This window comes from Phocoena phocoena, chromosome 14 (genome assembly GCF_963924675.1).
Source record: "Phocoena phocoena chromosome 14, mPhoPho1.1, whole genome shotgun sequence".
In the NCBI taxonomy this organism is placed as follows: domain Eukaryota; kingdom Metazoa; phylum Chordata; class Mammalia; order Artiodactyla; family Phocoenidae; genus Phocoena; species Phocoena phocoena.
Window position 1 is genome coordinate 12,482,506 of NC_089232.1, and position 13,246 is coordinate 12,495,751.

General features: G+C 40.8%; 1 protein-coding gene across 1 annotated transcript in view; it reads left to right on the top strand.

Moving 5' to 3' along the window:
- LOC136133810 (immunoglobulin kappa light chain-like) overlaps nucleotides 1–13,246 on the top strand; it is an 81,213-nt gene that overhangs the window by 875 nt on the left and 67,092 nt on the right. The window contains exon 3 of the mRNA XM_065891181.1: nucleotides 8,601–8,606. Coding sequence (XP_065747253.1) covers nucleotides 8,601–8,606 — 6 coding nt within the window. The remainder of the gene's footprint in view (nucleotides 1–8,600; nucleotides 8,607–13,246) is intronic.

Sequence of the window (13,246 nt, forward strand, 5' to 3'; positions counted from 1 at the left end):
TGCCCTGGTGTTCCCACAGAAGCTTGAACATATCTGCCACTGGAGATACAGGCTGTAACCAAACCATGTGGCCTGTCTGTGATGCCCAGGGGTGGGTGTGCTGATGTTGCAAGCTGCCTGCAGCACCTCAGACGATTCTCAAGGTCTTGCCTGTGGCCATGCATGGAGCTGGAGGAATCAGGCTCCCTGACTTCAGACTATACAACAAAGCTACAGTAATTAAGACAGTACGGTGCTGGCACAAAAACAGAAATATAGATCAATGGAACAGGATAGAAAGCCCAGAGGGAAACCCATGCACCTATGGTCAACTAATCTATGACAATGGAGGCAAGAATATACAATGGAGAAATGACAGTCTTTTCAATAAGTGGTGCTGCAAAAACTGGACAGCTACAGGTAAAAGAATGAAATTAGAACCCTCCCTAACACCATACACAAAAGTAAAGTCAAAATGGGTGAAAGACCTAAATGTAAGATTGGACACTATAAAACTCTTAGAGAAAGACATAGGAAGAACACTATTGGACATAAATCACAGCAAGACCTTTTTTGACCCACCTACTAAAGCAATGGAAATAAAAACAAAAATAAACAAATGGGACCTAATGAAACCTAAAAGCTTCTGGGCAGCAAAGAAAACCATAAACAAGATGAAAAGACAACACTCAGAATGGGAGAAAGTATTTGCAAATGAATCAACAGACAAAGGATTAATCTCCAAAATATATAAAGAGCTCATGCATCTCAGTATTAAAGAAACAACCAATCCAGAAATGGAGAGAAGACCTAAATAGACATTTCTCCAAAGAAGACATACAGATGGCCAAGAAGCACATGAAAAGCTGCTCAACATCACTAATTATTAGAGAAATGCAAATCAAAACTACAATGAGGTATTACCTCACACCAGTTAGAATGGGCATCATCAGAAAATCTACAAACAACAAATGCTGGAGAGGGTGTGGAGAAAAGGGAACCCTCTTGCCCTGTTGGTGGGAATGTAAATTGATACAGCCACTCTGGAGAACAATATAGAGGTTCTTTAAAAAACTAAAAATAGAATTACCATATGATCCAGCAATCCCACTACTGGGCATATACTCAGAGGAAACCATAATTCAAAAAGACACATGCACCCCGGTGTTCATTGCAGCACTGTTTACAATAGCCAGGTCATGGAAGCAACCTAAATGCCCATCGACAGAAGAATGGATAAAGAAGTTTTGGTACATATGTACAATGGAATATTACTCAGCCATAAAGAGGAACGAAATTGAGTCATTTGTTGAGACATGGATGTATCTAGAGACTGTCATACAGAGTGAAGTAAGTCAGAAAGAGAAAAACAAATATCATATATTAACGGATGTATGTGGAACCTAGAAAAATGGTACAGGTGAACTGGTTTGCAGGGCAGAAGTTGAGACACAGATGTAGAGAACAAACGTATGGACACCAAGGGGGGAAAACCGTGGTGGGGTGGGGATGGTGGTGTGCTGAGTTGGGCGATTGGGATTGACATGTATACACTGATGTGTATAAAATTGATGACTAATAAGAACCTCCAGAATAAACAAACAAACAAAAAACAACTAATACTAAACTTTCTTTGGGTTATTTGTTTGGAAATATGTGAATATAAATGTTTCAGACATTACATGAAATTTCTAAAAATCTTATATGGTCTGGTATAATAAGTCATAATTCTAGTTATTACTTTAAAATGTGTATCTCAGAAATAACTAAATTTCCTTGTCAATTGCATTATTATGAACTTTCATCAAATCTTTAACCGTGGTCATTTTTAAGTCTTTTGTCATTTACAGACAGTTCTGGGTGTACTCTGATGCTTTTGCAAAAATGTTCCTATAAAAGGGTTTCATCTTCAAGGAATTCATGGAAAAGACTCTGACAAGCACAGGTTTCTGGTAACTGACTACACTGCTGAACTGAATGAATAAGTATTTTCAGAACTCTAGTTGAAAACTGATGAATTTATAAAAGTGCTAACAAAAGATCAAGGTAAAAAAAATTAATTACATGGGACTGAGTGAACAGATGAGGATGATTATAATTTTTGTGACTTTCTGTTTGAATAAAAAACAAATCCCACAAGGACTCAGAGGCAAAAAAATATACAAATCAATTTTCACTGCAAAGTAAAGGAGGTGTTACAGTAGAGGATTACTGGACTGAATGTCAATATTATGACATAGTATGAGTGTTTCGTGTTTGGTAATTGCAATCATTGTTGCTTTTGTTGTGGTCATCCATTTACAATGCTTGGTGTCAGTTTGTTTATCTCTTGTAAAAATAAAATACAGTGTTTGTGTGTGGGAAAAAAAAGAGTCATGTAAAACAAACAAACAAAAAAGAATCTGCCTGGCAATACAGGGGACATGGGTTTGAGCCCTGGTCCGGGAAGATCCCACATGCCGTGGAGCAACTAAGCCCGCGTGCCACAACTACTGAGCCTCCGTGCTACAACTACGGGAACCCGTGAACCTAGAGCCCGTGCTCCGCAACAAGAGAAGCCACTGCAATGAGAAGCCCTCGCACCACAACGAAGAGTAGCCCCCGCTCGCCGCCAACTAGAGAAAGCCCACACGCAGCAATGAAGACCCAACACAGCCAAAAATAAATAAAATTTAAAAATATATTTAATAAAATAATAAAAAATATAAACACATTTCTTTAAAAATAAAATAAAAATGAATGTTAAAAAAAAAAAAAAAAGACACATATTCAACACCGTAGAAGGGGATGTACATCCCCGTCCTGTTTATGAGGCACGTGCGACAGCTCTCTTACCAATGGGGGAAAATTTTTCCGTGTTATTTGGTGCCAGCTGTTTTGTGCCAGAAATATAATCTGGACAGCAACTCCAATAAAGGGAAATCAACCACAGGCAACAACCAGAATGTCACCCGACAGCCCCAAAAGTGTCCCCAACTCATTTCAGATGTCTTGGTTTCACACGATTTCTGGACTGGTGCTCCAGTCAGGAGGGCTTAAATGGAGATTATTATCTGTACTTGTACCTGCTTTCACCTGGTGAAAGAGTGGCGTGGACTTATATATACTACCAAATGTAAAATAGATAGCTAGTGGGAAGCAGCCACATGGCACAGGGAGATCAGCTCGCTGCTTTGTGACCACTACAGGGATGGGATAGAGAGGGTGGGACGGAGATGCAAGAGGGAGGAGATATGGGGATATATGTATATGCATAGCTGATTCACTTTGTTATAAAGCAGAAACTAACATACCATTGTAAAGCAATTATACTCCAATGAAGAGGTTTAAAAATAAGGACACTAGGGGGCAGTCAAGTCAAATTCTTAATACACATACATGTCTATCCTGTTGCGAGTTCTGGTCCTAAGTTTGTCTTTATTTGCCTATCACCTTGAAGATTTTGATGGTGGGAGGATGGTAATTCATATTATGGTTCCTCTCTCCTTCTCTCTCTCTCTCTAAATCTCTGTCTGTTCTCGTTTTTCTCTGCAAATGTTAACAGAGACAAATTTTGTAACATGTTTTTCATCCTCTCTTCTTTTTTCTACATGTTCTGAGTGTAGCGAACTCCTGTTATGACCAACATTAGAAGTTTAGTTTATATGAAGACAAATAATTTTACTGAATCTTGAAACATTATTATTCAGTCCCAAACAAAAAGGTGTTGTAAGTTGAGGAGTATTCAGGATTATTGTGACCAGCAATTATTTGCTTTATTTTAAAAATAGAATCAAAGAGTTCTCCTCTTTACATTTATAAAATAATAAAATATTTTGGTGCAATTCCCTGGAATAATATAGTTCTATACTTTCTAATAACGGCCTCAAATTTCACGTAAGGCTGTGAGGATTCCAGAATAGAGAGCCAATCTGTGGGTTGAGGATGTTCCCAGTTGACCAAGATAAGGATATGTAATGTAAGTAAGATCTGCGCAAGCACGTTTCCAGTCATTTATCATGGCCTATAGTTCCTTCTTAAACTTATAATATCTTCCTGTCTCCTCCGAGGAACTCAGATATTATCTAATTTTTTATTTTTTATTCATGTATTTATTTTTAATATCTGACCCTTAATCTCTGCTTGGTCTAGTCATTGCTTTAGAAGAGTCAACATGCAAATTTCTGGAAGCAGTAAAAGATGAGGGCATTGATTCTTCAAAGAGCATTTGTACTTTGAGTGATCCCTCGCTCTTGGTCAACAGTGACTAAGTGGACATGAAGCTTACTACCGTGAGGCCAACACTTCCTTAAGGCAGAAAATCACCATTTTCCCTTACTGATGCAGACAGTGTATTTTTATTCTAAGATAAGGAATAGCTACTAAACACTTCATTCATCCCTTGCGTTTCTCATGTTCTGAATTTTCCATTTATGTTAACGATAGGTGAAAAGGACTGGTTACAGAGAATTCAGTTGATTTTAGATATCAGTTTACGTGATTCAATTTGATGTTTTTTTCCAGAGGCTATGGAATATCTCTTTTTCAAAATTATACGAATTTCGAGAATCCTGAACTTGTTGAATAGGTAAGAAAAGCATTGAATTTGAGAATTCTCAGCTTAGAGTCTCCATTTTTTTCAGTTACACCTCCTTATCTATATAAAAAATTGGAGAAAATTATATCCTTTGAGATCTTGGATTACCATGCAGCCACATGGCACAGGGAGATCAGCTCGCTGCTTTGTGACCACTACAGAGATGGGATAGAGAGGGTGGGAGGGAGATGCAAGAGGGAGGAGATATGGGGATATATGTATATGCATAGCTGATTCACTTTGTTATAAAGCAGAAACTAACATACCATTGTAAAGCAATTATACTCCAATGAAGAGGTTTAAAATTTGCATGTTGACTCTTCTAAACTCTTATCCAAAGGCAGCTTCAACTAAAATTTAATAGACTAGAATCTTTCATTTGGTGCTCGGAATCTTCTTCTGTTCTCCACTCCCCACTTCTCAAGTGACCTAGACTTTCTTACAAGGTCAAACCAAAAAAAACCTCACATGTAGACAGTGGAAAAAATTATTAAACACCCAGAAAAGCTATGCCTTGTAAGGAAACCATCTTTGGAGTGCAAGGGTGAGCTCTGAGTGAAGATCCCAGAGGAGGTGAAGAACTTACAGGGCAGTGAGAGCTCAGGCAGGCAAATCAATGAAATTATTGCCTTACTTTGTCCAGTTAGTCTGTGGGTGAGTGTGATACAGAACATAGTTTAACATTTACAGACAAAAGTCTTCATCTCCAGCACACGATTTTCCCACTCATCTTATTGATCAGTTATATTTAACTATGGGATTTTTATCTTTATTCCAAGAGAAAGGAAACAAAAACGAGCCAAACATTTAGATACAGACTCTGTCATGAACATGGAGAGTAAGGTCTTGATTCAGAAAAGTCAGGCAGGGAATCAAACCTGCTTCTCCAGGTTGGGATAAATACATTCACAGAGCCATTCCTGAGGTCCTTATGAGCCAAAATGCTTTTCCATGGACTTTGCCCTCTGTTGGGTGAGAACTTGCTATTAGTTTTGAAAGGTAACCAGCTCCAATCACAGGTGCCTCAGGGCTCAGGATCCAGTCCAGCCCACCTTCAGCCGGAGAACTCCCTCTACTGAGTGGGCTGATCTCAACTCTCCCTTAAGGACAAACTCTCTCCTGTTAACACAGAGAACAGCCCTTTGGATCCAGGAGGTGAACAGGCCTCCGTGTGTCTCTAATCTTGTCCAAAGCACCATGGGTTTGGGCTGTTTGGGTGGCAACGTCTATGGAACACCCTGCACTGAGTGTGTAACAGTATCACAGTCTCCATCCCGCAGAGAAAGGACAGCAGGAAAACAAACTCAAACACCAACAAGACAGTCTTCCCAGGCCACGAATATCAGACACTGGCTTTCACTTTTAAGGACCTCAAGCTAATAGTATCTGACAAGAGACAAAAGTACAGTGAAGTTGCCTGCCTAAGACCTTCCTCGTTCAGTTGACTGTGGTCAAAATTAGAGACTCACAGAGGTCTGCTCCCCACCTGGAAGTCATGGAGGTCACTCATTCAACCCTGAAACACTCTTATTATTGGTGCGTGGTGTGCAGTGATTAGTGCTGGCTGCTCGTTAGTTTTGTTTACAGGCCTCAACATGGTTTTGTCACATACATGGGACAGAGAGCCTCTTTTAGAATCAGAAGTCTTATCATTTCTGTCTGAAGGGAGGAAAGGAATATTTCAAAGACTTTCCTGACCAAGAATGAGTTTTTAAGAGATTTTACATTTTCTGTATATTTTAGGACAGTTGGTCATAATACAACAAATAATAATTGGAGATTTTTTAAAGTTTTCTGGTAATTTCACAAAAGAGACAAATTCTCTTTGAAATTCATCCATCTTAAAGAATATTTTTAAAAAGGGGTTTCTGGAAAATTGATTTGTAACAAAAGAAAACACAACAGAATTCTCACTTTCACTTTTTCCCACAGTTTACGTTTCCATGTTCATTATTGGGTTTATTTGTTTCTTAAGGCTTCTGTAAGAAAGTACTAGGAATTCGGTGGCCTAAAACAACAGAAATGAATCCTTTCTCAGGACTGCAAACTTGAAGTATGAATTTAAGGTGTTGTCCAGGCCAGGCCCTCTCTGAAACCTGTAGGTAAGGACCCCTCCTTGCCTTTTTTTCACCTTCTGGTGGCCCCAGGTCTTCCCGAACTAGTGGTATCGTAAGTCCAATCACTTGTCTTCACGTGGTCTCTTCTGTGTATTGCTGTCTTTGTGTCCTTTCTCCTCTTCTTGTAAGGCCACCTGTCATATTCATTAAAGGCCCACCATACTGCAGTATGACCAGATTTTAATTACCTAATTATATCGACAATGAATATTTTCCAAATAATGTCACATTCTGAGGTCCTAGAGTCTAAAACTTCATTATAATTTTTAGGGGAACAGAATTCATTCAGTAAGAGTGCCTAAAAACAATTCCTAATTTAATACTTGTTAAAAGAATCGTATAAAACTAGCTTTAGTATTTATAATACCTTCTCCATTTTGCTTCATATTTGTTTGTTTTTTCAGATGTTTATCTTTTGACTTCTTTCACTGTATGGTTAATTAAAGGGCTGGAGTCTTCAGGACAGCAGCCTGCTACCTAGTGGAAACCCCTATTTGTCTTGGTACCTTCAGAAGCCAGAAGTAAGACCCAGAATCTATTTGCTAGCATCATGAAAGAGACCAGGTCAAAGATAGCAAAAACTTAAAGAAATAGAATAAAATAAAAAGGTAAATAATATTTTGACTAGTGAGATATGGAACATAACGTACTTCTGCATGTCCTTCTACACCACGATTTTTCTCAGAAAATGATATTATTGCCATAAAGTTCTGAGTTTAAAGGTGAACATAATTTTTGCTCAGTTATCTTTTCAGCATTGTTTCAAAATCTTATTCTTGAGTATTTCCCAGAGAATATGCACACCAAACATTCTTGTAGAATCTTACTAGTTAATTGTCTAGTTAATTTGTTAATTTGTCTTCATGGTCAACTAAGTCTAGCTTGGATTGCAATTACCCCAACTTGAATAGGACAACAAAGTCTACTCTTTCAACTTCTCCAGATTCTATTTTCAGGACAAAAGCAATTTGACGTCGGCACTATTTTTCAGGAGCCGTTCAATTCACCACGACCTGCACCGGGCTGACGTGTGAGAATGTCACATTGTTTTCCTATTTGATGAAAGCTGGTGTAACAGACTGACCCTCTGAGCAGTGGTGGCCTGGAACCATGTTCCCTATGGACCGTTCTTAAATAAAGGCCCAGGAAGGTGTCAATGACAGACACAGGCTACCCTGAGACATTAAAATAAAGGATCCATCATTGCTCTTCGCACAGACTGCATCTTCTTTTGAACCGTAGACTCACGGCTGTGGCTTCCAACACACAGGCAATGGGAGCTTAGGTTCTCACACAGAGCTGACAAAAATCGGGAAATCCTGCACGACCTGGTTCTACTTGATGGGAGTCAACAGGGGAAGTCTTTCTAAGCACCACTCAGAAAAATATATTCTAAAATAATGCTTTTTTCACATTGTTCCATCATCCCAAGTGAAGTTTTTCATCAAAAAAATCCTTTGATTCGTCTGCCCTATATATTTATATTATATATGGCATATATATATATTATATATATATGAAGAGAGACAGAGATAGAGATATAGATAGAATTATGATAGAATATGCACCAGACTGAAAAAACTGGTTTTCAGGTATTTCATTTTACTGTCTTAGGCATAAAATTCTTATACCTTTTCTTTTTTTTTTTTTTTGCGGTACGCGGGCCTCTCACTGCTGTGGCCTCTCCCGTTGCGGAGCACAGGCTCCGGACGCGCAGGCTCCGGACGCGCAGGCTCAGCGGCCACGGCTCACGGGCCCAGCCGCTCCGCGGCATGTGGGATCTTCCCGGACCGGGACACGAACCCGTGTCCGCTGCATCGGCAGGCGGGCTCTCAACCACTGCGCCACCAGGGAAGCCCTACCTTTCCTTATTGTCTTGAACTGAACTGTCAACTCTCTGAACAACAGACATATTTTTTCCCTGTTAGGCTTAAGTGCTCTTTGAAATTCCATTCACTCGGTGCCAGAAAAGACCAGTTCTAACATCTGTTTCTAACATTCTTAAACAGGTAACCTGGGAACTGCACTTACCTGACAGCTCTTGAAACAGCTTGACTCTATGCAGTTATTTGGAGAAAGTTCTGATGGTCAGTACTAGTGGGGAAGGAGCTGTTCTCTTATCTAGATCAGCCTGGAAGAATCAGAGCAAGATGAATGTTCCCCTCCCGGATATTGACCCTGGACACACATGTCTTCACTTCAGGGTCTCGTATGCTTTCTTAGAGCCACAAGCCATGTGCAGTGTGTTCTTGCAATCAACCGGGACTTTCACAGTGGGATTCTTCCTCCCACTATTCCAAGCAGTAAGGACTTTTGCTATTGGTTTTCATCTAAACACAGAAGACCTTTATTTCACCTTGCCCAAAGTTGAGCCCCTCCCTCCCTCCCCCTGGCTCTTTCCACACAGCTGCCCCCCCCCCCAGGGGATTTGCATCTTGTTCCCGAGGGAGGACCTTCCCCTGCAAGTCTGAGATAAAAGCTCAGCTCCAGTCTTGCTCTGACTTATCAGGACTCATCAATTCCAGCTTCTGAAAATGGGGTTCCCTGCTCAGCTCCTTGGGCTGCTAATACTTTGCACCCCAGGTAAGGATGGAGGGGAGATGAGACTGAGGATGAGCTTTGGAGGCAACACTGCTCACCATGTGTGGTCTGTCTGCATGTTAGATGTGTACGAGTTGTCCTGCAGACTGGCATGGGATGTTTAGATCTGTGAGAGTGAGGAAGTTTCCAGAAGAAACAATTACCTGGTCTTTGTTCAGGACGTGACAAGGGAAGTAGGGATGGTGTAGGTAATGTTTAGAGGCCTCTTTGCACTTCGCTGATGTCAGGTTCATTACTGTGACTGTACAATTTTGTTGTATAGATGACAAGCACAGATAATGAGAGTAAAACAAAGTCGCATTTTAGATAAAATAAATAAGAATTGGAAATGATAAAAATGGCTGCTAATATTTTCATGGAACTTGGTACTTTTTGTCATGATTTTAGGATCCAGTGGGGACATTGTGATGACCCAGACTCCACTCTCCCTGACTGTCAGCCCTGGAGAGACTGCCTCCATCTCCTGCAAGTCTAGTCAGAGCCTCGTACATAGTAATGGAAACACCTATCTGAATTGGTTGCAACAGAAACCAGGCCAGTCTCCACAACAACTGATCTATAAAGTTTCTAACCGTGACTCTGGGGTCTCAGACAGATTCAGTGGCAGTGGGTCAGGGACAGATTTCACACTCAAAATCAGCAGGGTGGAGGCTGGGGACGCTGGAGTTTATTACTGTCATCAAGGTACACAAGCTCCTCCCACAGTGGTACAGCCCTGAACACAAACCTCCCCGCCTCCGGCTGCTCAGCTGCCCCAAGTGCACCTTCTCTGGGGAACTCACAGCAGGTTCTCTGCGTCTGTATAAGAGGACGATGTTGGAGATCTCAGGGGAATAGTTTGCAGCTGAGGGCTCTGGACCACGAGTGTCTCGGCTACATCTCAGGCACCACATGTTAAGGTATCAGTTGCACGGCCTGGTCCTGGCAGAAGCAGCAGGGGAAGGTAGGGGGTCCTGTGTCCTGTAGCAACCAGTTACGTGAAAGGGAGACTGAGGGAAACGACAACCTCATCCTCTCTGCCTTGTCTACGTTTGTCAATTAAACGCATCCAGTCCAATAATCAGACAAATGACACTAATACATGGCAACAAAAGTTTAACGCGTTTGCAAATGCATAGTCTGGGGTATATTTTCCTCAGGATAAATTTTGGTAATATTGGTAAATTGGTATTCTCCCTCTTTTTCAACTTCCTACTTCTTTATACTTAGATGACCTCCTCCTCTACCATGTTCCAGAAAGTATTCTACACAAGCTGTCCTCAGGGAGACTATGAATGAGAATAATCGGTAAATATGTTTCATCTTTGAATATTTAAATAGGCTCTTTGAAATTCACAGAAAATAAAAGATCTCAATGCCAAAAGATTTTTTTTTTTTGCCTCTTTTTTCTGAGTGAAAAGGCTTGCAATTTCAAATGTGGGCTTTGACTATAAACAGCAAAAAATGAATAATGGAGGACATAAAGTTTACTGCATGTACAACAGGAAAAACCTAGATATGACATGTCTCTTTTTACTCCCAAATTGAAAACAATATTGAGAATATTTAACCGAAATAGTATTTTAGATATGACAAATTTGGTAGTATATTGTCATAAGAAAAGTTTTCAAACAATGAATAAGTTCACTGTTTTCACATGACATAGTTATTAACTGAAAATAAACATGAAAAAATGTATTTTAGTTGGAAATGTACATAAAATGTATGCATGGCATAGATTTCATTTACAGTAGTGACCCAGGTGAAATCTGACCGAATAAGGGGTCCTGCCACTTAAGTGTCAGAACACAGTGTGATAGAATTATTACAAGGATGAATGGATGAACAAAACAACATGATCTTAATTCTCGTTAAGAAAATGAAGTATTTTAGAGTTGACTGTCTATTCTAAGAAAATGGACTCCATGGCAAGTGTAGTGAAAATCCCAATGTGTCAATTGCATTAGGTTTCAAGGTGTATGGGAAAATATATATAGAAGTAAGCGGACAGGAGCCTTCAAACTGAGGAATTTAAGACTCAATAAATTATTTGAAAATACTAGTTCATCACTGAGTTGAAAGAGATTGTGGAATGCACTGGGAGAAAAAGGAAGCGAAAGTAGGAAGAGTAGGACTTAAACTTTTCCACAGTCATCTGATCCGTCATGAGATTGATAACACCCGGAGTTTCCAGGCTCAGAGAGGAGATAAAACCAAAACCAGCGCCAAGGTGGTGAGATAAGTAAAGGAATCCTACGGAACACGAATACCCCAAATGGCTAGATTCTCAAAATGAAATGATCTCAAAAACTGAAAGGGGAATTTGGGGGGAATGACTGTCTGGATTTTTCCTGTGGTCTCCAGTGTCCCTCAGTTCAGATGTGCAGACATATTTCTCTCAGTCTCACAATATGTGGCCGAAAACTATCACTTCGTGAGTAGCAGAGCTAATTACCTGGGCAAAATAGTAAATATTTGGATTGCCTATCAGTCTATGGACATATATTACCACATACTGATACAGCTTTAGAATATCCTACAGAATCTTCAGGTAGACATATACTAGGAATAAGAAGGAATAAGTTTCTAGGAATAAGAAACTTTGTTACAGCAAGGCCCCAAATTGCATGACAGGAAGCAGGCATTTCCCAAATTGGTCATTGTGTGTAATGATGAAAGAAAGAGCTTGCTATAAATTTCACCCTTGGATCAAACCTATTCATTCTTGCTATCATGGTCACTTTTTCAAAATATACAGAATATCTTAATGGAGAGTCTCCTAAGTCTACAAGATGCCACACCTAAGCAGCCTCCTTTGTGTAATATTGTGTTTGGTAGGATTAATGGATGCTGTGATCAGACAGATGTCTATTGATATATGACTTTTTTCACAAAGTAAGTTCCTTGATCCAGTGGCTTCTCCTATGGGCAAACCACAGGCTCTGTGAATCCGTAGATAGTAACAGCAACTGAGGCTCTGTGGGTAGGGAAGGCTAATCTCTATCCGGATGGCAACTAATCCCAGGAGCAATGCATCAAAACTTCTCGGGGAGGAAGTGATTTGGGGTACAAAATACCACCATGTGGGTGCTGGTATTGATGCCTAATGCTGGGAACACTGATATCCAAAGATGACAGTATGAGATCTACACTGCTCGAGGTGGTGGACGTGGTGGACATGGGCTCAGGCTGTCGGGCCTCTGCACAGCCTCCACGCATGTCACCAGGGCTGCTCTATTCATGGACACGCAGAGGAAATACTGTAGTAGTTGTGACAAAGTCTGGGGCTACTTCATCTGCTCAGGTATGTAAGAATCTTCTGGTGCTTGGTTGTTCGGAGTCTTGTCTGTGGCAGATGTTCTGCAGATTTTTGTGTGTGTGTGTGGTACACGGGCCTCTCACTGTCGTGGCCTCTCCCGTTGCAGAGCACAGGCTCCGGACGCGCAGGCTCAGCGGCCATGGCTCACGGGCCCAGCCGCTCCGCGGCATGTGGGATCCTCCCGGTCCGGGGCACGAACCCGTGTCCCCTGCAACGGCAGGCAGACTCTCAACCACTGAGCCACCAGGGAAGCCCCTCTGCAGATTTTTGACATAACACAAAGTTACAATTACATCATGCCCACGTCCTTAGGTTTATCTACATTCCTTTTCCCCAGACTCCTAATCTCTGATCTGCCAATCTTCTCTTTGATTAACCAGCTACTTTGAAATAGCTGTAAACCCTTATCTCGGGCCAGTTCTCTATGCAGACTAAGATGATAACCAGGGGCACTGCTCATGTACCTGCCAGCTTAACATTTTATTTCAGACCCTGCCATTGATTGGGCTGTAGTGTGGGAACTGTACATCTTTGCTCAGACCAACACATGATACCAGCAGAGCCATGGACAAAGCCTGGAGGGTTTTTTTTTTTCCCCTATGGAATTAGCTGGTTTACCACTCCCATGAAGCCAAAATATAAGCCGATGCAGAGGTGTTAGGGCAAGATTGGAAA